Here is a 24504-nt window from a genome sequence, read left to right on the forward strand (position 1 = left end):
ACAATCCCCCTACAATAATCTTGTGATACCCCCCCTCTATACCCTTTTGGGTCAGTACCCTACAGTTGCAACACTGTGAAATTTCAGATTTAAATAGCTGAAATCATGAAATTTATGATTTAAAATCCTATGACCATGAAATTGACCAAGTGGACTGTGAATTTGGTAGGGCCCTAATTATAGCCATTGGTGTCCTGATCAGTGGCTCTGTGGGCTAGTGCCTTTAAGGGTGTGAGTTGCATCAAAAGGGCAGAGAGGAGGCAGGGTTTTGGAATACCACTCTTCCACAGCAGCCAGTAGCTCTGGCTTGCTACAGATGGGATATTGCACCCTCTTCAGCATAGGGACCATCTCCTTGGATGTGTATGTACAGCGCCTAGCGTAATAGGGCCCTGATCCTCAGGAAAATCTCTCTGGGTGCTACTGTAATAAATATGAAATAAGGGGTGGCACAGCAGTTGTTGTCTCCAGGAGATTTGGGCACAGTGTCTCCCATAGAGAGAGCTGTTTGAAACATGTCAAAGTATTCTACATTTTGATGATTTATTTCTGCTTTTTTTTTTTTAACCAGCTCTCCTCCTGGATATTCCTGTTGGGCTGTATGGGCCTTGCACTGCCCCCTGTTCTGGGCTAGGCCTTAGGGCCAGATTATGCTACTATCTATACTACTGAGCAGTGAATTCATGGTTATTGTCATTCATATGTGCTAAAGCTGAACAATCATCCTGCAGATATCTAAGGCCCTGATCCTGAAAAGCGCTTGGTACAGATAGAATCCTGTGCTGGCACAGCGCCCCATTTCTCTGCCTGCATTCAGGGGTCCACCAGCATAGAGTAATTTGCAGGATCAAGGCCTAAATTGGTTGTTTGATCATTAGTAATAAAAAATATATATATACAGATCAAACTCAGCACTTAGCTTTACATTTCCAAAACACTATTCTAGTATGTCTAGAGTGAAGTTTCTGGTTGCAACAGTCATGATATTAACAACAGTTTTTCACTAAAACCATCTTTTAGAAGTTTAATAATGTGTGTCTGTTCATTGATAAACCTAAAATCAGCATTTAATTGCTCTGTCATAAATATCTTATTAAAGCTAAATTAGCTCCTTATTTGAGACACTTGAGATAATGACCCAATTTTTCTTTTTCCTTGTAATTGTAAGGAGAACAAAAGGTCTTCTGTGTGTGGATTAGTTATAGGGAATGTGTAGATCCCCTCATAGGATCAACTTACAAATACTTACTTAATGATTTTCGCTGGGAATTATGTTAGCTTCCTGAACTTTGCTTAGTACAGAAACTTGAATTGGTGCAGAATCCTATAACTAATGGTTTCAAATGCAAAAAATGTGATGAAGTCATATGTTATTTTGAGGTCAGGATTAATTAACTGCTTCTATTGAGCTCATATTTTATTGTTGCAGCCTGAAACTACCAGTTTAATTGGTGATAATCTAGGGCCTGATCCTACACATCCCTTTTCATGTGAGTAGTCCCATTAGTTTTGATGGACTACAGTGAGCAGGCTTCATAGAATCATGCCCTAATGTTTTGCTACACGTCTCTGGATTAAGATGATTTTTGTTTCCAGTGCTTCTCTTTTTGTTTTGTTTAGCATGTGGAGCTGTTGGTCTGGACCCGTCCTTGGGTATAATCTGTTGTTAAATACCTGAAAGGAATACACGTGGGGAGATACTATACAGAAATAATTTGATACCAGAGGAAAACTATCTGTTCCTTGTTTTGTCTGTGTGGCACCACTTCCACACACCCCCCCCGTGCTCCCATGAGGCCTGCTGTGGCACAGTGCAGCAGTGACTCTACCGCTGTTCCCTCTTAGTCCCAAGAACCATCCTGCAGCAGACCTACCTCCCCTCAGGGTAGTCCTGTCAAGTAGCTGTCTCCAGTCCAAAGAGCATAAAACCAAAGGGTCTTCTGGTGCTCCTGGGCTACCTTTCACCATGTCCATTCCTACAGTGCTGAGCTACAGTGCTGAAGGCCCAGCCCCGACTTGAGCCACTGGCCTCGGGATTTCTTCTCTGGAGTCCTTTCCCTAGTCTGGTTCTCCCCGGACTGGATACTTCTTCCCAGGCCATCTGCCGGGAGGTTGGTCTTTCCCAGCCTCCTCCAGCCATGTCACCCTCTCCTTCCAAGGCCAGTCACAGGAGACCCCTTCTCCCTGTAGTTCTCTTCCAGCTGAGGCTCCCCGCTCCCCCATCACCCAGCTCTTCCCCCGCTGGGTCTGATATATGAATTGAGCCACCTGCTCCCCAGCCAGTCAGGATCAGTTGCAGAGGCTAATCTGTGACAGTCTGTAAAATGGCTGAGCCTATCTCCCCATAAAGGGCCAGCCAGCCTGTGACAGTCTGTAAAATGTCTGTCTAAATATAATCTATAATAACATAATCTAAATATATGTTGCTATTTAATGCATTCCATTTATCAATTTAGGGTCCTGAAATAAGCCATTTTGTCTTAGTTGCTGGTGAGCCGATTAAGGAATCTGTGGTACAACATGGTAAGCATTTCTAGTAAACAAACCACTGGTTGGTTGGTTGGTTGATGGTTTTGTCTTGTAAACTAGCAGAAAGAATTCAAAGGATGTGGGCCATCTCCCATACCTGCCAGCTTTTGGAGCCTGTTATGTTCCTCTCCATCACAAATACAGTGATTGAAAATGAAAGTCAGTGCCTCCCATGTTCCCCAGCCAGTTTGTTTGTATATGAGATAGTGCTGTTGGACTCAAGGTGTATTCTTTGTATTTCTATATTCTAAAAATATAATATACTATATTTTTTAAAGTACCGTACTTTTCACTTTTAGCATGTTTTCCATCCATGTTTGTTTGAAACATTTTAAAAATAACATGAACCCTGAAAAAAATCTCATGAAATCCATTAGGGTCTTCACTATTGCTATTGATTTTTTTGTGGGGGAGGGGATGGAAGTGCTCAGATACTAACGCGATGGGTGACAGTTGTGTACTGGAAAATGAAAGACATCTGAGTCAGGACATGGTGCGGTGGGCAGGGGGAAAGTTGGGAACCATGGGTGCAGATAGTTTCCTAGAAAGTCAGTTAAGTTAGAATTTCTTCACACTTCTGTTGACTCTCTTTGCTTTGTCCCTGCCTTCATTAAAAACTTTAAAATTTGATTCAAATCCCATTAAAGTCAACAGGAGATCTTCTCTTGACTTACGTGGGCTTTGGGTCAGGTTCTTAAAGGGGAGTCTAAATATAACTTTCTGAACCTGCAGCATTTGACTTCATTTTGTAAATACGATGGAATCTGTGGCCAGAAGGGAGCATTGTGATCATCTCCCCTGACCTCCTCTGTAACACAGGTCATAGAACTTCCAGAGATACTGTTGAGAATTTCTGCACTACTACTAATACCTAGCTGTTAATATGGCACTTTTCATCAGTAGATCTCAAAACGCTTTACTAAGGACATCACTATCTTTATCCCCATTTTACAGATGGGGAAACTGAAGCACAGAGAGGTGAAGTGACTTGCCCCGGGTCGCCAAGCTGGGAAGAGATCCCATATTTTCCAAGTCCCAGTCCAGTGCTCTAGCCACTAGGACACACTGCCTCCCCACATTAGAGCACACTGAAGTAGTGCCTCCGAAGGGAAGTTTACAGTAAAGCAAACAGGGTCATGTGCTGTACTTGGGATGGATAGCGGTGTGGGAAGGAGAGCAGAGAAGCCAAATGTTAAATGAGGCATTTCAGTTTAAAATATTTTTAGATGAAATAATATTTGAATTAAAATGATTGGTTAATTAACTGATTATAATGTAGTGGGAAAAGGCACTATTCATACAGGGTGAAATTCCCCTTTTGGCAAAGGACCTGTTGAAACCCTATGATTCCCCTTGCAAATGGAGGGAGAGGGGAGAAACAGACAGAGGAGAGCAGAAGACTCAGCACATCCTGCCTGGGGAAGGGAACTCCATGCCATCCCTGAATGAACCAATACAGCAAGGTCAAGCCACAATCACTGGGGACAAACTGGTTGGCAGGGGTAGAATGCTGCATTCAGAAAACAGGTGGCAAAAGACTAAAGCCACAAATAATATAACAGTGTGTGTTCCAAAAATAATTTCTCTATTAAGTAACAGATCACAGCTGAAAATATTGGATTAAAATTATTTTCTATCCTAGGGCCGTTTGTGATGAATACTCAGGAAGAAATTATACAAGCAATTGATGATTACAGAAATGCAAAAAATGGATTTGAGAGAGCTGCCACCTGGAAGTCAAAGATAGGAAACCAATGATCTGCAATGTTAAGAGTGTAGCTAGGTGTTTCATATTTGCATCATTAGGGTCTGATCCTGCAAACCCTTACACATGTGAGTAGTCCTGTTGCCTTCAGTGGAACTACTCATATGAATAAAAATTACTGGATCAGGCCAGTAGCATATACTTAATATACCTAATTACTAAGGCGTGTATGTGTGATTAATGTTTTTTGAGGGTTAATGCTACATTTTTTGCATATATATATATGCAAATATGTGTGGAAAGTGCATTAATTGATTTTGTTTTGGTGTACAAAAATATATTTCTCTTTTGCTGCAATAAAGACTCTCATTTTAAATCTATTGCTTCATAAGGTCTCTTTAAAGAAAATTATTTATTTAAACTATTTACTTTCCTTTGTGACACTCCATTAAGCAAATCTTACAGCTCAGAAGATATAAAAGAGTATGTGGTCGTCTCCCCTTATTTAAAAAAAAAGAGGGAACTAGCTATTGTAGTGCGTGTGCTGTGGAAGAACGTGTGCTGAAGTTTCATGTTTCAGGTAATCTTTTTAAAATAATGGCAGTCTAGAGTGCATCAGTTAGTTTAAAAACTGCTATGCTATTGGTAGGGACAGAATGGGATTAGAGCCAAAGTTTGACTCTGTTTCTGCCAAAGTCTGTATCAGATTTAAGACACATGCTTCTGCAAGCTTCCACGAGGGTTGTGAAAAAAGTTTTAATACAGAGTTGGATTACAGCTCTCTGTAGCTCAAAACATTGGCCGTTATACTACCATCTTAAAAGGCAGCTGTAACACAGAGCACGGAGTATAGCATATTTTTAAATTTTCTGGACCACAAATGAATTGAGTCCCTTTGTGAGTCCAGATGGGAGATCAGTTAATAACGTTAATGTGAATCTGTACCTGGTTACTTGTGAGAGTATCAGATAAAACCAAGCAAACCCTTAAAAACTTTTTTTCAAATGTATCTAAAGAACAGTCTACGAAATGACATTGTCTAGGTGAATTATAATTGTGTTGGATGAGTCAACACTTATTTACTTTTTCACGTGCATATTCTGTTTGGATTTACAACTGAAATTTTGGAAGCTTTTTTTTTTTTAATTGTTGCGAGAAATGCATTTCGAAACAGAGCCTTCCAGCTGTATGATATCAACTGCGTAGTAATCTGTGGATCTTAAACATCAGAATGTACAAACCGTGGGCAACCTTGAATATTTTCATGGTGTCTTTTCTGCATCTTCTGCAGGGATCTGATTATGAGTATGGACCTGTGAAGGTAGGTGGGCTTTAATTTACTAATATAGCAAATCTCAATTAGTCTGAGAATACATGAATTGCATTGCATGAAGTGGCGGTAGTGTCTAAATGATTTTTGTTTGTTTACCTATTTGGTGGTGTGAGTTATTGTTGTTCAGTTACATCGATATCAAGTAAGCAGAGAGGAACCAGTATTCTGTACTAAATAGTTCAATCCATAATCATTGTTTAATAGTTTTGCCCTTTTGCCACTTATAAAGTTTCTGCCTTAAATAAATCCTTTAATATCGGTTTTAAAAATAAAAAAATAATTTGAAAGTCAGAAAATTTAGATATTTTTAAAAAATAGATGCTCCCTATCATTTTGCATTAGTATATTATCTAGGGAATTACTTACAAGGTATAGAAAGATTTCCTCTGAAGCACTTGTTCAGTAATTTGCCACCAATTAATGTCTCTTCTCACTGTTGTTAAAAGACTTTATCCAGTTTTTTAACCTATGCAATGACAGATAATAATACAGCATATTGACCAGGGATTCAGTTTTCTTCTGAATGGGATTTGCACATTGAAAATTAAGACGAAGCATCCTCATGAATGTGGGATTTTTCAGATCTGACTTTTGGAGAAAATGTAAATACCCCCCAGACAGTAATTTCTAAAGGAAACCAAGTGTCAAATAAGATTCCTAGTTTGTAGGATTTCCAAGTCACAATTAATCCAGTGTGTGCTCCTGAGACACTAGCAAGTCCTTGTGCCATTAAGGAAAAAAACCAACACCAGTTAACACTCTTGTTCTTACTTCAGAGAACGTCTTCCTTTGCTAAGCAATGACCACATACTAGTCCATAAAACACACTGAATTTTGACCTCTGTTTCAAGAGGCTGGGTTGCACTCACAAACACAGAGATTCACTACAAGAATGACAATTAGCATTAGTGCATGATATGTGTTTGAGAATGACAAATGACTAGTCCCTCTGCATCCTTCTGGTATGAAGTTTTAATTTACAGCGTGAACAGTCTGTAATTTGAAACAGTGAAGACTAGTATAATCAGTTTGTTCATTTCCTTTGCACCTTGATTGACAAATCATTGTTTTCTTCCACGTAGATGACTAAACCTATATGTGACTGGGTGCACAACAGAAGTAAAAGATATGATGAGAACTCTGTCTGCAGATACAGCACAGAGTGCTAATTCAGTATATTGGTAGTCCAATAGTTATGTGAGTAAAAAGTCTTTCACTGAATTTTGTAACAGTATACGCTCTCCCAAGAATAAATGCAATGGCTTATTTAGCTATGATATTCTTAATAGCTTTTCTGCACACTGTATGTACTATGATGCCACTGTCATACAGTCTTTTCAACATATGTACAGCTGTAATGGTTGACATTTGGCTGCACTGTCAATTAGTCAGAGTTTGGCCATAACGTATTACTGCAATATAAGACCAGTTACACTCCAGCACTAACATGAAGGTGTGGTGTAGGTCACTCTAAAAAAAGATCTGTGTTTCAAGTAGACTTCACCACATGATAAAACCAAAGTTAATTTCTCTGCTTTCTCATACTTGAAATATTCTTCTCTTTTTTGTGGAGAGATTAGTGGTTGAGTTTTAAGCACATTTAAGTTTTTAGATATTTTAGTTCTTGATATCAAGATTTTGATATTATTTTGGCATTTACTTCAGATGTATTTCCTAAAAATACAACTCTTTAATGTAATGATGTTTAACGTAATCCATAGATTCCTAGCCGTTAGGGAGAGAAAATGCCATTTGATTAATCTAGTCTAACTGCCTGAATTTTGCAAGACTCTGATCTACAGCGCTTCTACTATTGTCTGGCCTCTTCCCCTGGTAGTTTAACCACTGCCCAGTTGCTCCTCTTAGGTAAGATCATCTCTTCTGCTATGCCATACAGAAGGGAGTAAATGGACCTAAGAGGCCATGTGGCGAGGAAATATAGCTATGTGGGATCATATTGTGACTTATCTGGTGCTATTTAGCTGTTAAGTATTTCTCCTGCATGCAAGTAGCAGCTCTGCCAACCCAGAGGGTTGCATATGTAACCAAGGATGCTACAAACATTACTTTAGTTGCAGAACACAGAAAATATATAGCAATTCATACCATAAGCTTCTAAGGCTCTTTTACGTCAATGAGAGTTGTGCTTGAGTAACAACTGCAGAGTAGAGGTGTGTGTAGTATATTAAAAATTACACTCACTCACATGCCGTTAAAGAACATTAGCTGGGTTGCAAAGTCAAGCATGCAAAAGTCAGAAAATGCCAGAATTAAGACTCTGCAACCCTAAATAATATTTTACATACAAAATATGTGTGGAATTTCCCAAATTAACCCCCCCCCCCCCCAAAAAAATAAAAAAAAAATAACATCATATGGCATCATATTGCCATCCACATAGTTCATCAGCAGGGTTGGAACCTTTAGATCCACCACTGACCTCTGCCATTTGAGGTAAGAGAGTAACTAATAGCAATGGTAGGTGTCTCCTCTGTGTGGCCCAGCGCTAGATGGGGGGATGAGATACACACTTTGCCAGTAGGTTTCACAGATATTTGCTGACTGCAGAGGAATGTTGAAAACTCCAGGATCCGTAGGGTAGTGTCTCTAGTGGGCACAGACCCTTCTGCCCATTCCCCCCTCTCCCCGCCTAGGATTGCCAACATTCCCTTATTACAAAGGATGTCCCTTATTTTTTCATCTCTGTACAACAAGACCAGGACTTGCTGAGTGCTGCAAAAAGCAAATAGAAATATGCCTGGTGAATGTAGATGAGTACTGCTTATTAATTATTATTTATGAAGATAATAATATCAGGAGGAGGGGTGGGGCGGGGATGCTAAGAGAACAGTCCCTTATTTTGAAATACAGCATTGGGAATCCTACAGGCCTCACCCCAAGCTTGAGCCCTTCTGCCCTGCCCAGTCTCTTCCCTACTCCCAGCTCCTCATGCTAGACCCCTTCTCCTCATCTAACTGGTATTCAGTTCTCTAGTTCCTCATCCCACTCCAGGTATCCTTGCCCAACCAGTCCCAGTTTTCCCCTCTGAGAAACCATCTTCCCCCTCCCCACACCCAGTCCCAGTCTCCTTGCCCCACCAGTCCCAGTTCCTCCCCTCCCAGCATCTCCATCTAAGCTGCTTCTCTCCCCATCATCTACTCACTGATCCCCCTGCCCATCCTCCCAATTCCCACTGGCTCCCAATCTCAGTCTCCCACCCTGGGCTCCTCCTCCAGTCTCAATGTCCCCACCTCACCGGGCTCCTTGTCCAGCTCTTTGCCCAGCCTGTCCCAGTTGTCCCCTCACACCATGGCTCCTTGCTAGATATGTCTCCCCTGCCCAGTAGTTCCCAATCCCAGTCTTGACAGTTCCAGCCCCCCTCACTCCCCAGCTCTGTCTCTGATCCCAGTTCCCTGCCCCAGCTTCAACGTCTCCCCTCGCCCTCCCATTTCCCTCCCTGGGTCCCAGTCCCAGCCACCATCTCCCTCCCTGCCAGCCTCCAGTGCCAGTCTTCCCCCCTCCACCTCCGGCCCCTTATCCCAATCTACTCCCCACCCACCCTCAGGTCTGGCTCTTGATCCCTGTGCATTCAAATTAGGCAGTGTCCTTCTCCACACTGCCTGAGCCCAGAAGATGGGGCATTGCATGCACCAAAGAGACAGACTCCCTGCTTTCAGTTTTGGGGCCTGTGCCTGGCCCAGCCACCCTTAGCTGCAATTAGAGGGAAAGTCCTGCTCACCCTGGGCAGGAGCATGCTCAGTGCAGATGGAACCTTTAGAGATTTCAGCTGCTAAACTATAAATCATCTCTACAGAACGTGTGAGAGCTGTGCTTTTTCAACGGCTGATAATTTGGGTGGATTTTAATGGGAAAGGCAAAAGGCACATTCCTGACACAAAGGCCACCTGCTTATCAAACTTCAAGTAACTGCTCCACAGCCTGGGAGGAGTGGGAGCTTCTAAATTAAAGGTCACCAGTTTTTTAACATGAGCTAAACGGTGTAGTTTTCTGTAAACTCATTCATGGAAATGGCTGAAGCATTTTGTCTGAAACTTTCCAAAAACAAAATTCAGCCAGAGGCAGACATTTGCCAGGAAAAAGTTCATCCTGAACAGTTTAAGTTTGGTAAAGTTATGAGCAACTGAAAACAAGGTCTTCTAATGGGAAGTGTGGGGCATCCTTCATAATAGGTAATGCTGCCAGCCCCATCTAAAATAATGGCAGGCATCAGTAGTGACTCTACAGCGGAGGTCGTGTTGCGATCGGAACAAAATTGGAAAGCCGCCTAATTCACACTTTAATGATTGGACTCAGGCTGCAAAATTTGGCACACTGGCTGTTCAGACAACAATTGCATTTTCCATGTCACTTTTTTGAAGACTATTTATTAATTTTTGCAGAGAAAACATTAAGAAATGTTCCCTTGTTGAAATTTTATCCTGACAGCCTCTTATTTTTAGGAATCTGCTGGCTAAACAACCCCAACCATCTTTTCCTGTCTCTCTCCCAGAAATTCTCTATTTTTAAGTATCACAGGCATAGGCCACTTTTTCCAGAACTTTAAAATTAAATACTAAGAGAGCAATTCCTTTTATTCATCATAACCCAACTGATCTCCACCAAGAAAAGCCAATGGAACTGCTCTGACCCATCAGCTGCTTCTGTTCTCCAACACTACAGCTGTAATGGAGCTGCAAGTCATCTCTGAAACTTGGGCTTCAACTTTCCCTGCCCCTTTTCACCCTCTGCTAACCCCTCTTTGAAAGGGAGAGATGAAGCCTAAGTTGTCAGATTCACAGCCCACCTCTCCTGCTGAAGTCTGCTCCCTCTGGCTGACCTCCTGTAGTTATTAGAGAGGAGCCCTAGGCTTACAGACCTGAGGAAGACCATTGGACTGGAACTCCTCTGCTAGGCTTAACTGCAAGGTAAGGGATTCTAGATATTCCCCACCCCGTGAAAACCACTGTACCTTCTCTTAATTACTCATGCATCCACACACAGTTAAAACCACCCCTTTTCTAGGCACCCCACACATATACAGATAAACCTGTAGAGGCCATTTGCAGTCCGACAGTCTTCCGGGGGCCCATCAGACTGGGATTCCCACAGGAGGCTTACCAGAGGTAGAAACTGCCTCCAGAGCAAAACTGGTACATCCATTCCTGTGGCATGGCCCTCACCAGTCCACCCAGCTAGCTCTGCTGCACAATGTGGAGAAAGGGGCCACAGGTCTGCCTTCAATATGATCTTCATCCCCAGGGGCACATAGCTAGAGCATGCCTTATGCCGCTGCGATCACAGGGAGTGTGAATGTAAATGGTCTTCATGCAGGGTGCCCAAGGAGGAGGGAGGTTCTACTTTTCCTTTCCAAAAGCCAGTCACGCTCTGTCCCTTAATGACCATACTGGCATTGTCTTTCAGACAAAACTATGCATCAGTGCAATGCCATCTATAACCCTGCTGTTGAGGTCAGGAAATTGGAAGCTGTGGGGTAAGTGTGTGACATTAAATTCTGAGGCTGACCTGCTTAAAGATGAGCTTGTAGGATGCAACACCCTGAAAAACCAAAATCCAATAGAGGAGATTTTGCAAATCTAAAACACAGCATCCTAGTTCCTTCTCGAGTAGCAGCTGTGATCAGTGGCTGTGTTCTGCAGTAGATTTTGCCCACCTTTCGTAAAAAGACGAGTCAGTGAATTTCCTATCACATCTGACTCTTTCCTTGGGCAGGCTACAAGCAGAGCCTAGCACACAGTGACCAATAGAAAGGGAGTTTCAAGGCTGCTGGAAAACATTCCCCCCTTTTAACTAGGCATCTCTTCAGTGTTCCTTACACCTCACTTTCTATGGCAGTTAGCAAACTGCTTGAAACTACCAGCATGAAACAGTGGCTTTCAACAATAGTTCTTGCTTTTGCTGTACCTTTGCTGATGTTGATTTACTGTGACTGAAGTTGATAGTCACTATGAGCAATATCTTACAAAAGCTGCAAAATGTTCCTATGCTTCCCCTGGAGAGTACGATTTCCCTCCAGTAAATCATGGAGAAAGCCGGTTTGTTCCTGGCTTCTATCTCTCATCAACTTTCAAAGCAACACAGGAAGATTAAAGCAGAATTCTGTTTTATTGCCATCCCACACTGCATCAGTCCTTGACTCTTTTCTTATCCATTTGGAAAGGAAACTAATAATGCTGTTACCTTAGCTAGCACAACTCTTGTTCATGAGAAACAGCAGGAGAAATCCTCCTGACTGCACAGTCTCAGTAGGAAATGTAATGTCTGGAGATTCAGCAGACCTCTCTTAATACGATGAGCTGTTTAAGGTAATCAAACACAGGCTGGCAGATGCTTTCAATCAATCAGCTGTTTGAACTAAAGACAGCAGCTAACTAAACATGGACATCAATCTTGGCCCACAACTGGAAGGCTATAAAACTGGTGGGGAGAAGCTATGGTAGATGGGGATTGGAAGACATTTTCAGACAGTCATGAGGGGTCACCATTCTGCTGGTTGGTAATCACAGTGAAATAAAAATAAGCAAGAAACTTGGCTATAGCAAACATTTACTTATTGATGGTCTTCCTCTGCATTCCTTACTCATGCCTTGTCTACATGAGAGATTTGCTTCAGCTGTACCACCAGCAACCAGTCATCAGTGTTGTTGCACTGGTGCAAACTCCTAGCATAGACAAACAAAGCAGAAACAAGGCTAGCCTGCTTGAAAATGGGGTAAGCTACTCTGGTGCAAATTGGGGCTTGTAGCAGATTTGCCTGTCTGCAGTAGTGGTTTTGTACTGGTGCAGGTACTCCAGTGGCTTGCTGCAATCCCCAGTGTGGATGAGGCCTGAGCAGTGTTTACTCACACGCACAGTATTGACCATTCACCATCCACTTGAAGCAGCGTATTCTTATGCACTGGTTTAAATCTAGATTTGGTTTTGTTGAGGGCTTTTAAAAAATCATTACCATAAAAAACCTCACATAGCAGTTGTGTTGTTATAGTGAAGGGACTGGGGACTATGTTTATTTTAAAATCTCTTGATATAGCAAGTGAGTGAGTGCACTTATAAAAGCCGACCACTGCTATATCAAAAGGGGATTTAAAATAAACATCATTTTCAGTCCCTTAGGCTAACTCCTGCCCTGAAGGCACAGCCATAGTATGGAGGGGAGGGGTGCCCGACTGCCCCAGGTGAGCAGTAGGAGGCGTTCTGCTCCAAGGAGGCAGGATACCTCTCAGAGCTCGCTGGCACACAATGAAAACACACGTGCAGAGCCGCCCCTTGGGTAGGGCAAACCGGGGCGCTTTGGGAGACCCCACGCTTCAATAAAATCGGGACTGTCCCGATATTTAGCCCTTTGTCCCGCATCCCAACCGGTGTACAGTCGGGATGCCGTTTGTCCTGATATTCAGGTGAGGAGGGGGGCGGGCGGGCGGGCGGGGAGGTGAGGCAGGAGGCGGGCAGGCAAGCAGGATGAGGAGGTGAATGAGGAGGTAACAGGCAGGCGGACGGCAAGGAGGAGAGCAGCAGGCAGAGGGGTGGGGTGGGAGCACTGGACGGACGGCGAGGAGACTAGCGGGGAGGTGAGCGGCAGGCAGGCGGGGGAGGAGGCAAGTGGCAGGCGGACGGTGGGGTTGGGTGAGGAGGTGAGCAGTGGCCAGGTGCGCCAGGTGGATGGCGAGGAGACTAGCAGGAAAGCTGATTTGTCCCAGGCCCCGCACCCCCCAGGGATGGCCCTGCACATGTGGTACTACATCCTTACTCCCCTTGCACTGTGCCCGTCCCTTTGGGGTTACTATGGATCTGCCCTGTCTCCTTCCCATCCCCTTAGGGGTACTGTGCCTAGCTCTTGCACAGACTGTGCAGGGGCAGGGCAGAAGGAGAAAGGTCCTTGCAACATTCCCCCCACCCAACACTGTGCGCCCGTGTGAGGGGTCAGGCAGAATTTCGACTTTCATGATGACTATGCAAAGTAGTCACGGTTTTCTGTGTAAATAGATGGCAGAGCGAACAAACACAGCATACTAGTTTGCTCATGTTCAGATTATTCCGCTTGTTGAGCTGCATCTACGTGCCTACTCTTCCCCCACGCACACACACACACACTCACACTCACAAAATATAATTTCTAGTCTATGACTTCTGTCTCCTCAGCTGGTGAAACAACGCCATCTAGGGTCCTTGGGATCTAAACAGAACTGCATCAGGTAGCCAGCTGGAGGCATGCTATGGAATGGATGACATTTTGCAAGACTGAATGGGCATCACACTGAGGTTTGGAAAGGGACGATTCCAGGGCTTGTTTTGCGGGTGGCTGTATTTCAGCCGTAGGCACTTTTCTAGCTGTGGATTTGAAACACAACAGGTTTCATGCGGCGCCTGATGACACGATTTCAACAGTGCTGTTTGCATGGAACTTAAGAGTTAAGTTTGGCTCCTGTTCAAGCGCAAGAAGTTTGCATCTTGCTGGTGTACTCTTTGTAGTGCTGCCAGTGGAGAGTGATGCACACAATTGGTCAAGCCCTTTAATTTGAATTAGGAACATGATTCATAAGCTTTTTCCTTTGGATACTTGACTGAACGGCTGGGGAAATATTACTTAAGAAAAATTACACTTCCAGGAAATTGTATGCATGTGGGCGAGGTAACATAAGTTCAGTCAGTAATGGCAGTCGCTCTGCATTATACAGTGACATTTAGAAATCCTGCTTTTTTGATTGGCTAGTCAAAGTTCTAAGCCATTTATTAAACAGCGCAGGTCAGAACCGGATACTGACGAAAGGGCAAAACAACAGAAAGCTCCACGGCATTCAAAGAATATTTGCAATGAATAGTGCATATTCAGATTCTCTAGCTCGCTTCTCCATGTCTGGGACTGTCCAGAATCATTGTCCAAAGCCCTGGGCCTTGCAAATAATGGACAGTTACCAAACTAAAATGGCAACTCCCTGGAAACATTCATATACCCGTGTAATAGAACGTTTCTTGACATGTGTGTCCTGTCACAGTATTAAACTAGCTCCTAATATTCTCTGTGATCAATATTACTAATTAGTGTCTGGAGTGGAATTCAGTACTGTTCCAAGCCTAATGTCAATTTGGAAAGAAAATATTACAGCATCACAGGAAAGTATGGGTGAATATGGTATTTATACAAACAGTGGTCCAAAGAATGTTTTAATAAGAGTTACAAAGCAGATGGTACCATTTGGCTCGTACTGACTGACTGAGACAATCCCAGTGCGTTTATGATGGAATTCACTGATGCCCCTTCACATCCCAAGCTATTGGATTTTGCATGGGGAAGCATGCGTGTGCGTGAGAAAGGGGTATGGAATCCATTACCTCAACTATTGTGGGCAAGTGGGCTGAGACGGGGCAGGTCCCCACCACCTCCAGCCCTGCTTCTTTCCTCTTCCTGCCTCCCCGTAGCTGCCCTTCTTGCCTCTCCTCCCCGTCTTCTTCTCACTGAGCTTGTCAGCTGCTTCCCCACTCAGTGGTTTCCCATCCAGGAGCTTTAAGAGTCTCCCTACAGTCTTTTTCTCTGGCTCCCCCAGTATAAGTAGGAGGTGGTCTGGCTGCAGCAGCAGCGGCAGCCTCCCCAGCTCTCCTCCTGCCTGCGCAGCTCCTTAGCCACACAAGGATCTGGACTGAACACTTAGAGGAGGGGGCCGTGGGCAGCACACATACGTTAAAAACAATAATAATTGAGATAAAAACATGGGCCCCAATCAGCCACCAGCCAAGGATGGATGGAATGTAGTTGGCATCTTCCCTATTCAGGTACAGACCCTGGAGCCGTCCTGAGGGCCACTAAAAGGGCGAAGAATTGCTGGGGCACAGATCCACGCCTGCCACATGCTACCTCTGCCTTGGAATGGGCCCTGCAGCCAGGCCTGTGGTGGTGGTGAAGCTCCCCATAGCAGTGGACCTTCCAAGGGGAGAGATTGAAGCTGTCCTATGGCTCCTTTGCACCAATCTAGCTAGAGTATAGGGACAGCGCTGCACTGCTCCATCAGGCCCATTATTTAGCTGTGGGTCTGCTGTCTCTGTGATTAGCCTCCAGAAAGGTGTGTGGTTTGTGTTCTCTTGGCCGACTCTGCACTTCAGTAAGAAAACCAAGAGATCTGTATTAGAGCGGTGTGAAATGTTTATGTTACAAACTCCAAACTCATTGAGAGCTTGCTATCATTCATAAACCTTGCCACCTGATTCTGAGAAGTAGTGTTGTTTAAATGGGAGAGCAAACTGACTCCCTAAACCCTCCCCGACTCCTTCCCGCAAGCATACACCCACCTCCCCACCTTTTACTACAAAAGCTACTACTGGCTAACGGGGGAGGGGGGGATATATTTGTGAGACGCCTTTTGATAAAATATTTGCAGCACTTAACTGCAGCAAGCGTGACAAAAAATTGAATTGACCTGAGTTTATTTATGGCTTTACCTTAAAATCTGGTGAAAATCTGCAGGGTCTTTTTGTTGTTGTTGCTTCCTTTGAGTTTTTGAGTTCATCCAATTCAAAGGCCCAGAGTGAAACCCAGAGGTAGGAACCAAAGCACGTTACTTTGCATATGTCTCTGAGGGCTTTGATAGCATAAGCATGCTGTTAAAGTGCTAGAAGTCCGATCTGCATTTGCTGTAGCTTTACAAAGGATGCAATTCCAGTGGACCAAATCAATCAAAATATAGAACAGCTGCTTCCTTGAAATCACAGTGTAACTAATACAGTTTTGCTGTGAAAACACATCACATTCAGCTAAGCCAGTAGCCATTTTATGACCATTTTGTAGCTATGAATGTGAAGATTAAGAAGCAGAAGTTTAATTAAACCTCCTATTTCAAGGATTGAGTTACTAGGATATGGGAGATAGAAAGAAACTTTTCCTCATGCATGGGATCGCACAGTTGGAACATGATAAGCATGTTTCCCTGTCTCTGAAGTTTTAGGTATTGGTCCAAGAATGTGCTGCCAAGATTTTAATGAGGAGCTCCCTGAAATGTTCCCCCTCTGTCGGTGATACATGTGACATTCCCTGGGTAGAATACTCCCCTTAACACAAATCCATCAATCCCATCCTCCCTCACACAAACTCCAGACAAAACGTGATTAATTTTACATATTTTTTACTCCCATAAATCCACCCATTACAGACTCCCCCACCTCCATCCTTCCATCCCTACCCTGGGCCCCAGTACCTCACAACCCACCATGCTCCTGTGCTCTTCCTCACACCAGGCTGGTGGTGCCAGACATGTTATCCTGCAGCTTCTTTTACAGCAGTGGTGGCAGGCAGGTTGTCCTGCTCTCTGACTGTAGAGGGGCTGGATGGGTGGAGAGGAGGTCCCTTCTGTGGGTAGGGTGTGGTCAGTTGGAGAAATGGACCCTCTTTACTTCTTGATGCTGGCAGGTGTCCAATGAATGTGGGAGGTCTCCCCTAGCTGTTGTGAGTAGCCGATGGATCTCGCCTAGGCTAGCAGGTGGGAGAACAGAGCTCCAGGCTCCCTCCCAGTATGAGCTCTTCAGACTTTGGTTGACAGCTGGGCAGGCAGGCACTAATAGGGAGAGAGTTGGGCTGCAGGACTCCCACTTGGTGTAGCAGCAACTTGGCCATGTCTTCTCCTCTTCCTCATGCATTGCTGGAGCAGCTGGCTTGGAGCTGCAGGGACTAACAGTGCATTGCCTATGTGGACCTATAGCTACAGGGGGAAGATGCAAGAGGTCATGGCGGTAAAGAGCGTATTCAGAGAGGGCTGAATACTTTAACAGCCTTAGCATTTTGGAGCGTGTTGTGAAACAATTGCTGCTGTCTGTCCATGATTATCACATCACTATGCAGAGGGCCACGCTGGAGATTTTGGAATATACCCCAAACATAACTGACACAATTTACATAACCAATGTGTACGGGGGGGCGGAGGGGGAATCTTTAAGTCTTTTCCAACTTCCTGCTGCAGAAATTGAGCCCAGCTGCATAGTCTTGTCAATCCTAGCACTCCATTTGTGCACAACACGTTTACATTTTCAAGGTTATCTTTGCAAGGGAAAGAGCTAGAGACTGCCTTTTAAAAAAGTAAAGATAAAATTCTCCTTTACAGGGCCACCAAACTGGCTCTGTCAACAAGCGGCTTTTGTGAGCCCCTCCAGCTCATCACTGTATGGGCCCTGCTATAACAATGACAACAAACTATATGGTCTGAATGATACAGAAATCCCAATACAATGGGATAGCTTACACTTTTTTCTAAAGTGTTAGAGGCAAATTTCCTATCCTAAGGCAAAAGAGGTGAGTAGCAATGTTCAAATAACTTAAGTCCAGATTAGTGAACCAGTGAGTAGCTTCAGGAGTGGTTTGGCATACGTCTGACATGCCACCGGCAAACAATCAAAGTGGGCACTGATTTACAATGTCAGCTGTAGTTTGCGACTGGCGTGCACTGTCACTTTGTGCATTGTCTCTCATCTTGCAGAGCTGTAAGAGATGACAGCGTCTGCTGTGCAAAGTTCTGAAATGGTTCAATGCAGACCATTGTTTCCAGGGTAGGTTGAAACCTAGGAGTTTTTTAGTGGGGTTGGCAACCAGATGTTTGTTTGGGACATTAGCATTATCCCAGAACTCTTTCTATTGTGCCTCAGGATGGAATGAGGATGCTTTAAGAACTTTAGCCCAATCCCTAAAAACCTTGCAAGATTTCAGATGTGTCTTTGGAAGGTTCTGGAGGTAGTCCTGAATTGGTAAATTCGAGTTGGCCGTGGTTCACCTGTACTCATGAGCTGTGTGTGTGTCTCCCCCAATTTTGGGTAGGAGCACATGTGCCACAGTGGGAAACTATTGAACGAGTGTTCATTTTAATCCATCATGGAATGAAGTTGCACGTCCAGAGATTTGGTAAGTGAGCTGTCCGCCAGACAGGTGCGCAATATTCAACAGTTAAATAATGACCACTTAAAGCTAGAATGAGGACATAGAACTTTACTGTATGAATATTAAGCCGGCTTCCTATAACAAAGCAAGAGGCCATCAAGTTCAGGATCAGCCCATTTCATACAAGACAGCAATGTTAAAATTGGAACTCTATTACTAGGAAGCCAAAACATGTAATTACTTGTTTAGGATCACGTTGATAATTAGCAAAGTGCTTGATTTGCACATTACTGTAGCTAATGATTATCATGTGCAATGTGCAAATGAAGTACTTTGCTAATTTATAATTTATAACATTTATAATAATACTTATAGGCAAGTACTTCACAGTGGATAGTGTTACAGATGGGAATTCATGTGTCATGATTTCATAGCTGATATAGATTCAGAAATATTGTTCAGATGGAATGTCGAGAAATAGAGAATTTCCATAATGCTACTCAGAAATGACATACCATTGCTGGTGATGTCATAATTACTGTAAGCCCGATTCTAGTTTGTTAGACATATGGTAAAGCTGGACTCTTGATACAGGATTTTATAGGGTACCACAGTTGGTTGTTAATAAGGCTTTGATTTACTCTTGCAAGTCTGATGTTTTCAAGCTGCTCAAGGTTTTTCTCTCATAATTTTAGTATAGAGCACTGCAAATGTGAAAGTCACTGTTGCACTATAAGGGCTAGTCTACACTTACCCGGTAGTTCGACGGCTGCGGATCGAAGTTCCGAGTTCGATTTATCGCGTCTGGTGTGGACGCGATAAATCGAACCAGGAAGTGATCCCCGTCGACTGCGGTACTCCAGCTCGGCGAGAGGAGTACCGCGAAGTCGACGGGGGAGCCTGCCTGCCGTGTGTGGACCGCGGTAAATTCGAAGTAAGGTATGTCGAATTCAGCTATGTTATTCACGTAGCTGAATTTGCGTACCTTACTTCGACTTGGGGGGTAAGTGTAGACCAGGCCTTAGTCTACAAAAAACAGGAAGATTCAGCTGCTGGTTTCCCAGACCACTGCCTATCATGCTCAACAATATTGTCTCATTTCCTTGTACTTCCCCAGCTGCCTGTCTGTATCTATCCATTGTCTCTTGTCTTTTATTTAGATTGTAAGCTCTTTGGGATAGAGACTGTCTTGTTCTGTGTTTGTACAGCACCTAGCACAATGGGGTCCTGATCCCTGACTAGGGCTCCTAGGCTGTACAGTAATAATAATAGTAATGATGATGATATTGGAATTCCTCAAGTGGCGTTCATGCCGCTGCAGAGCCCACACAAGCCTGCCACCACTGCTTAAACCCAAGAGTGGATGGCGAAACAGAGGAGCCTCCACATAATATATGGGTCTTCGTGGTGGCTTGACATAAGCTGGTGATGGGGTAGGCTGGGAGGGAAGGAGATTTGCTATTACCCAAGTAATACCCAAGTAATTCTACAAGTGGAACTGGGCAAAACTTTTTGTGCAAAATATTTTTTTGCTGAAAATTTTCAGATTGGGTCATCCTAATCAATTTGCAGATTTGGGTCAATTTTGGCAAATTGTTTTAGCTGGATATAAAAAAAAATCAGAAACGTTGAAATGGTTTGTTTCATTCTGGAAGGAAACATTTTGACTTTTAATTCCAGAAAAATGTTTCATTTTGGAATCTCCCACAGTTTAATTTTTTAAATGTAAAAACATTTTAAAAACCTCAAAATCAAAAGAAAATATTTCAATTAATGGAAAACAAACACTTTGGGGACATTTTGTTTCACCAAACAAATTTCACTCTGGCTCAACCCGAAACAAATTCATATTTTTTTTAAATGTTTCAGTTTAGCCTCTGAACTGAAAAATTGATTCTTTGCACAGCTCTACACACAAGTAGCACAGGAGGTCTGTGGCCACATCATCTCATAAGCTCTAGTATCCAGGGGTACCAAGTATCCACAATTCCAGTGGAGGTTGATGGGAGCTATGGGTGTTCCATGTCTCTGCAAACTGGGCCCATAATGGCTATTGACTAATGCATTTTCTGTACATATACATGCGGGAATAAATATGAATAAAAACTAGGTTATTTTCAGATACACCACACAAAGACATGCGACACCAAAATAACTGGCCATTTCAGTGCTGTGGTGATTAATACACAGATTATTTTAAAGGCTGGATCAGCCATAGTTCTGAGGATAGCATCCAAGCAGCACTGGAAGCTATACAACAGATAACTCTAGATAAAAAGATTGTGATTATTTCATCTCACCACCTTCCACATGACTTCTCATGAATGTAACAGTACTCCTACTTACTTACCAGGATGAAGAAATTCACATCCAGATTCTTTGTCCCTTTTACATTTTCAAATGTCAGCTGTAAGGTTTGAAATTGTCCAGACGCTCATGCTACATTGTGAGTAGCGCTCTCCCAGGATAAACGGATTAATGTTAAAAAGAGATTTATTTCAAACTTATTTTAAAATGTTTGTAACATGGTATTAACAAGATCTCCATGCTGTGTTATGCAGACTCTCTCCTTGTCGAGATACAGCAGTTGGCTTCTCTTATAGCTTAACCACTGAGAAGCTGTATCAGTGCTCCATTAAACAGGGCAATATTATTGAGGTCTCCCATTCCCTGGCCTGAGACATAGGAGTCATAGCTAAGCTTTCCATTGCTATTTATGTAGTGCTCATTACAACAGCATCCATGTCTGTGAGTCTGGAAAGCACTGGAACATTTGCTTAGATGTGAAGGTGGTGTGGGTAGGACTTTGGGGAGATGATTTTATCAGTTAAATAAGGTTTTCGTGAGGCCTTTCTTGGGTTGTAATGTGTTTGAACATAGAGTGAAAGGTACAAGTGGGACCATCGTCAAATTAATGAAAATGCAACCTTGGTTTTTAGTCAAGCTTTCTGTCTCTCGTTCTGCACTGGATACGCTTCACGATGGATACATTTCCCTAAGTGAAGAAGCTGATTGTTGCAGTCCTTGAAGAAAGTGGCTTTTGATTTGCAAATACGCTTGTTTCTTTTACAGTTCCTCATATGAATTTAAGACCCGAGTATGTCCTTCTTTTCTTATTACTTTGCACTCATCTTTTTCCATTTGTGCAAAATTCCTGCATGAGATGCTGAATGGTCCAAAGTCCAAACAAATCAAAAGTGCAAAATCCATCTGTAACAGGCCAGCAGTTTATTAGTCTTAAGCATCCCCACCCTGTTAGCAGATGTTGATCCTGCTGGGAAAGTGTTAGGTGGGTTCTGCTGACTTACTGGTGCAGATGGCTCTACAGGGAGTTAAGATGTAGGGTGTGGGCTGAGCAGGGCCGGCTCTGGCTTTTTTGCCGCCCCAGGCAAAAAAGCCTCCGGCCGCCCCCCCCCCCCCAGCGGGGGAGGGCGGCCGGAGCCCCGGGGGGAGGGCGGCGAGCTCCGGCGGGGGCTCCGCTCTCCCCCCCGGTGGCCGGGGGGAGGGCGGCCAGAGCCCTGGGAGGAGGGCGGCGAGCCCCGGCCGGGGCTCCGCTCTCCCCCCGGCGGCCAGAGCGCCGGGGGCAGGGGGGCGAGAGGGAGGCGGCCGGGGGGAGGGCGCCGGGGGGGAGGGCGGCCAGAGCGCCGGGGGGAGGGCGGCAAGCCCGGCCGTGGCCCCGCTCTCCCCGGCGGCCAGAGCGCTGTGCCGCCCCCCTCCAGGTGCCGCCCCAAGCACAAGCTTGGTGGGCTGGTGCCTGGAGCCGGCCCTGGGGCTGAGCAATCCTTGGGAAGGAAACCTAGGAGCTAGGGAGAAGGTGTTACTGATATTTGTGTCATCTGATTGTGGATTGTTTTGTCAGTAAAGCCCAATCTCAGGACAGGGCTGAGTTTGCACTTTATAGGTATACTGTATGGTCTGTGGGCCAGATCCTCATCTGATGTATATCAGCACTTTATTGAATTCAGTGGAGCTATGCCTAATTCATACTCACTGAGGAGATGTCCTTGTCTTTGTAAATCAAGTTGGAAAGGCCTTTGCTCGCACCATCTTCTTTTCCATTCCAGTTTTACCTATTTACTGAGTTTTAGGGTTCTGCACACGTCTCAAATTATTAGAGAGAAGATAGATGTTAGCTCTTTATGGCTTCTTTTGGAAATACAAAAGTTATAAGTATCTAAACATCCCAAAGTTGACCTGAGGAATTGTTTCTTGATGTCTGTGAGATTGTTCATAGCTCAGTGCAGGAAAACAGATTTTCCTCTTATTGTTGAAGGATAGCTTTGGAAAATCTGAGAGTTCAGTGTTATGGAAAAACATACAACTTGACACTAGTACAAATATGATTATTACCTTCTGGTATGGAATCCGTTCTTACAGTTCAAAAATAATATTACAAATGGTTGTAAACCAAAGAGCCTGGGATCAGTTATGTAAACATAAGACTTTGATATTTGTTATTTGTGTCTTCCTGCAGAACCTCTTACTGCAGGCCATAGCATTTGTGTTTTGTCATTTGTAGTGTGTGCTTTTCAGTATTTGAACATTGTAAAACTTGTCAGATTCACCATGAAATAGCGTGAAACGTGATTTTGTTCACTTTAGGGTCATGTGTATGAGTCTATCATGACTAGTTTCTCATGATTCTCCCAAAGCATTGTAGATGGTAAGCTTTTTGAGGCATGGGTAGTGGTTTTATTAGCTGTGTGTACAGTGCCTCACACAATGGGATCGCAGTCCATGACTAGGTACTGTCACAATACAATAATAACAACAGTGGAAATGACAGATATTTCCACATCCTCCTGGACTGAGCTTAAGGAAAGGGGAAGACAGTGAGTGAGAGATCCTTCAGCACCAAAATCCTCCAGTCTGACCAGCCCTCCTGAGACTGAACTACCTGACCACAAGTAAGTCTGATCAGACCCCACCAGACTTATTTCCAAAGGTAGAGCCTTGGCAGAAGGAGTGTCTGACACCGAACTAGAAAGCACAGTGAGGATCAGAGCAGTGTGAGATGGAGTGGGCAGACAGGAGATGGTTGCAGACCGAATTGAAGTGAAAGAAGGTAGAGATGGGCTGTCTGGCACAGACCAGGGTATGGACCAGTGGAAGAAGCCATGTCTGGAACGTGAAAAGAGTGCAGAAGGGATAGGATCAGGGCAGTGAGAGGTGAGTGGGAGGTGCCCTCTGCACATTGCTTGAAGTCAGAGATAGCCGAGAAAATGCAGCTCCCATCATCTGCTGAAGCAGAGGGGAGCTCCCCTCCTTTTCCACGCTTTTGGGACTTGATCCTATACTCACCGAAGTCAATCGCAAAGCTCCTATTGACTTTAATGGTGCAGGATCAGGCCCTTGATAAGCAGCACTCCTCAAACTGCTCCCCCTCTTCCTTGGCTGTGCGATGCTCACTGCCCTTCTGTTTCAATCAACTTTAAACCTTTGTCCCCAAAGGGAGGCTGTGGTGGAGGGAGGAAAAGACATTTGAACAGCAAGCAGGAGGTGGGCTTGGGAAATGCTAACGCACCCATCTTCTGGGGAGCCTTTCCATGATTTGTCATGTCTAAAACCGGCACAACTGCACTGTTTTACGATAAGGCTTTCCGGCCTCTGTGTGTGTGTGTGTGTAATATGTGTTGTCTGCTGTAGATTTGTAGCAATAAGCAGGCATGATCATGTCCTCTTCTGCATGTTTTACAGCACCAGGCAACCATATGGTGCTTCACGTTTATTATTATTTGAAAGTATTAGAGTTTTCATGTTTTCACGGTACGGGGTCATTTTTAGAACAATTTCTTTGATGAGACGTGTATGTTCTTGGATGATTTTGGTATCAAACAATATTCATTGCCTCTCTGCCACAAGAAACAGTGCATAATACTGTAGAATCCTTTGTGTCTCAGAGTTCACAGGCTATGGATAATTAACAGGTTTGCTGCATTTTCACACTCTTTTTAAAAGTTTTTAATTTTGAATGCTCTTAAATTATGAAAAACCATGTATACACGATGTGATCTGACTGGAAATAGGAGAAACACAGTCTATTACAATATCCCTGCCAATAGAACTAAG

At 43.9% G+C, this 24504-nt stretch overlaps 2 protein-coding genes across 5 annotated transcripts in view; both read left to right on the forward strand.

The window, feature by feature from the left end:
• The window catches only part of PIR (pirin), a 100999-nt gene extending 96397 nt beyond the window's left edge, over positions 1-4602 (forward strand). The window contains exons 9-11 of one of the 4 annotated variants that reach the window (XM_065412386.1): positions 1621-1653; positions 2457-2523; positions 4172-4602. In XM_065412386.1, the coding sequence (XP_065268458.1) occupies positions 1621-1653; positions 2457-2523; positions 4172-4287 (216 nt within the window). In that variant the 3' untranslated portion in view covers positions 4288-4602. The remainder of the gene's footprint in view (positions 1-1620; positions 1654-2456; positions 2524-4171) is intronic. The other 3 variants (XM_065412395.1, XM_065412403.1, XM_065412410.1) reach the window with 3 other exon arrangements.
• An 863-nt stretch (positions 4603-5465) lies between these two features.
• VEGFD (vascular endothelial growth factor D) overlaps positions 5466-24504 on the forward strand; it is a 33444-nt gene continuing 14405 nt past the window's right edge. The window contains exon 1 of the mRNA XM_065423242.1: positions 5466-5555. Within this exon, the coding sequence (XP_065279314.1) occupies positions 5466-5555 (90 nt within the window). The remainder of the gene's footprint in view (positions 5556-24504) is intronic.

Source organism: Emys orbicularis, chromosome 1, assembly GCF_028017835.1.
Source record: "Emys orbicularis isolate rEmyOrb1 chromosome 1, rEmyOrb1.hap1, whole genome shotgun sequence".
In the NCBI taxonomy this organism is placed as follows: Eukaryota; Metazoa; Chordata; order Testudines; family Emydidae; genus Emys; species Emys orbicularis.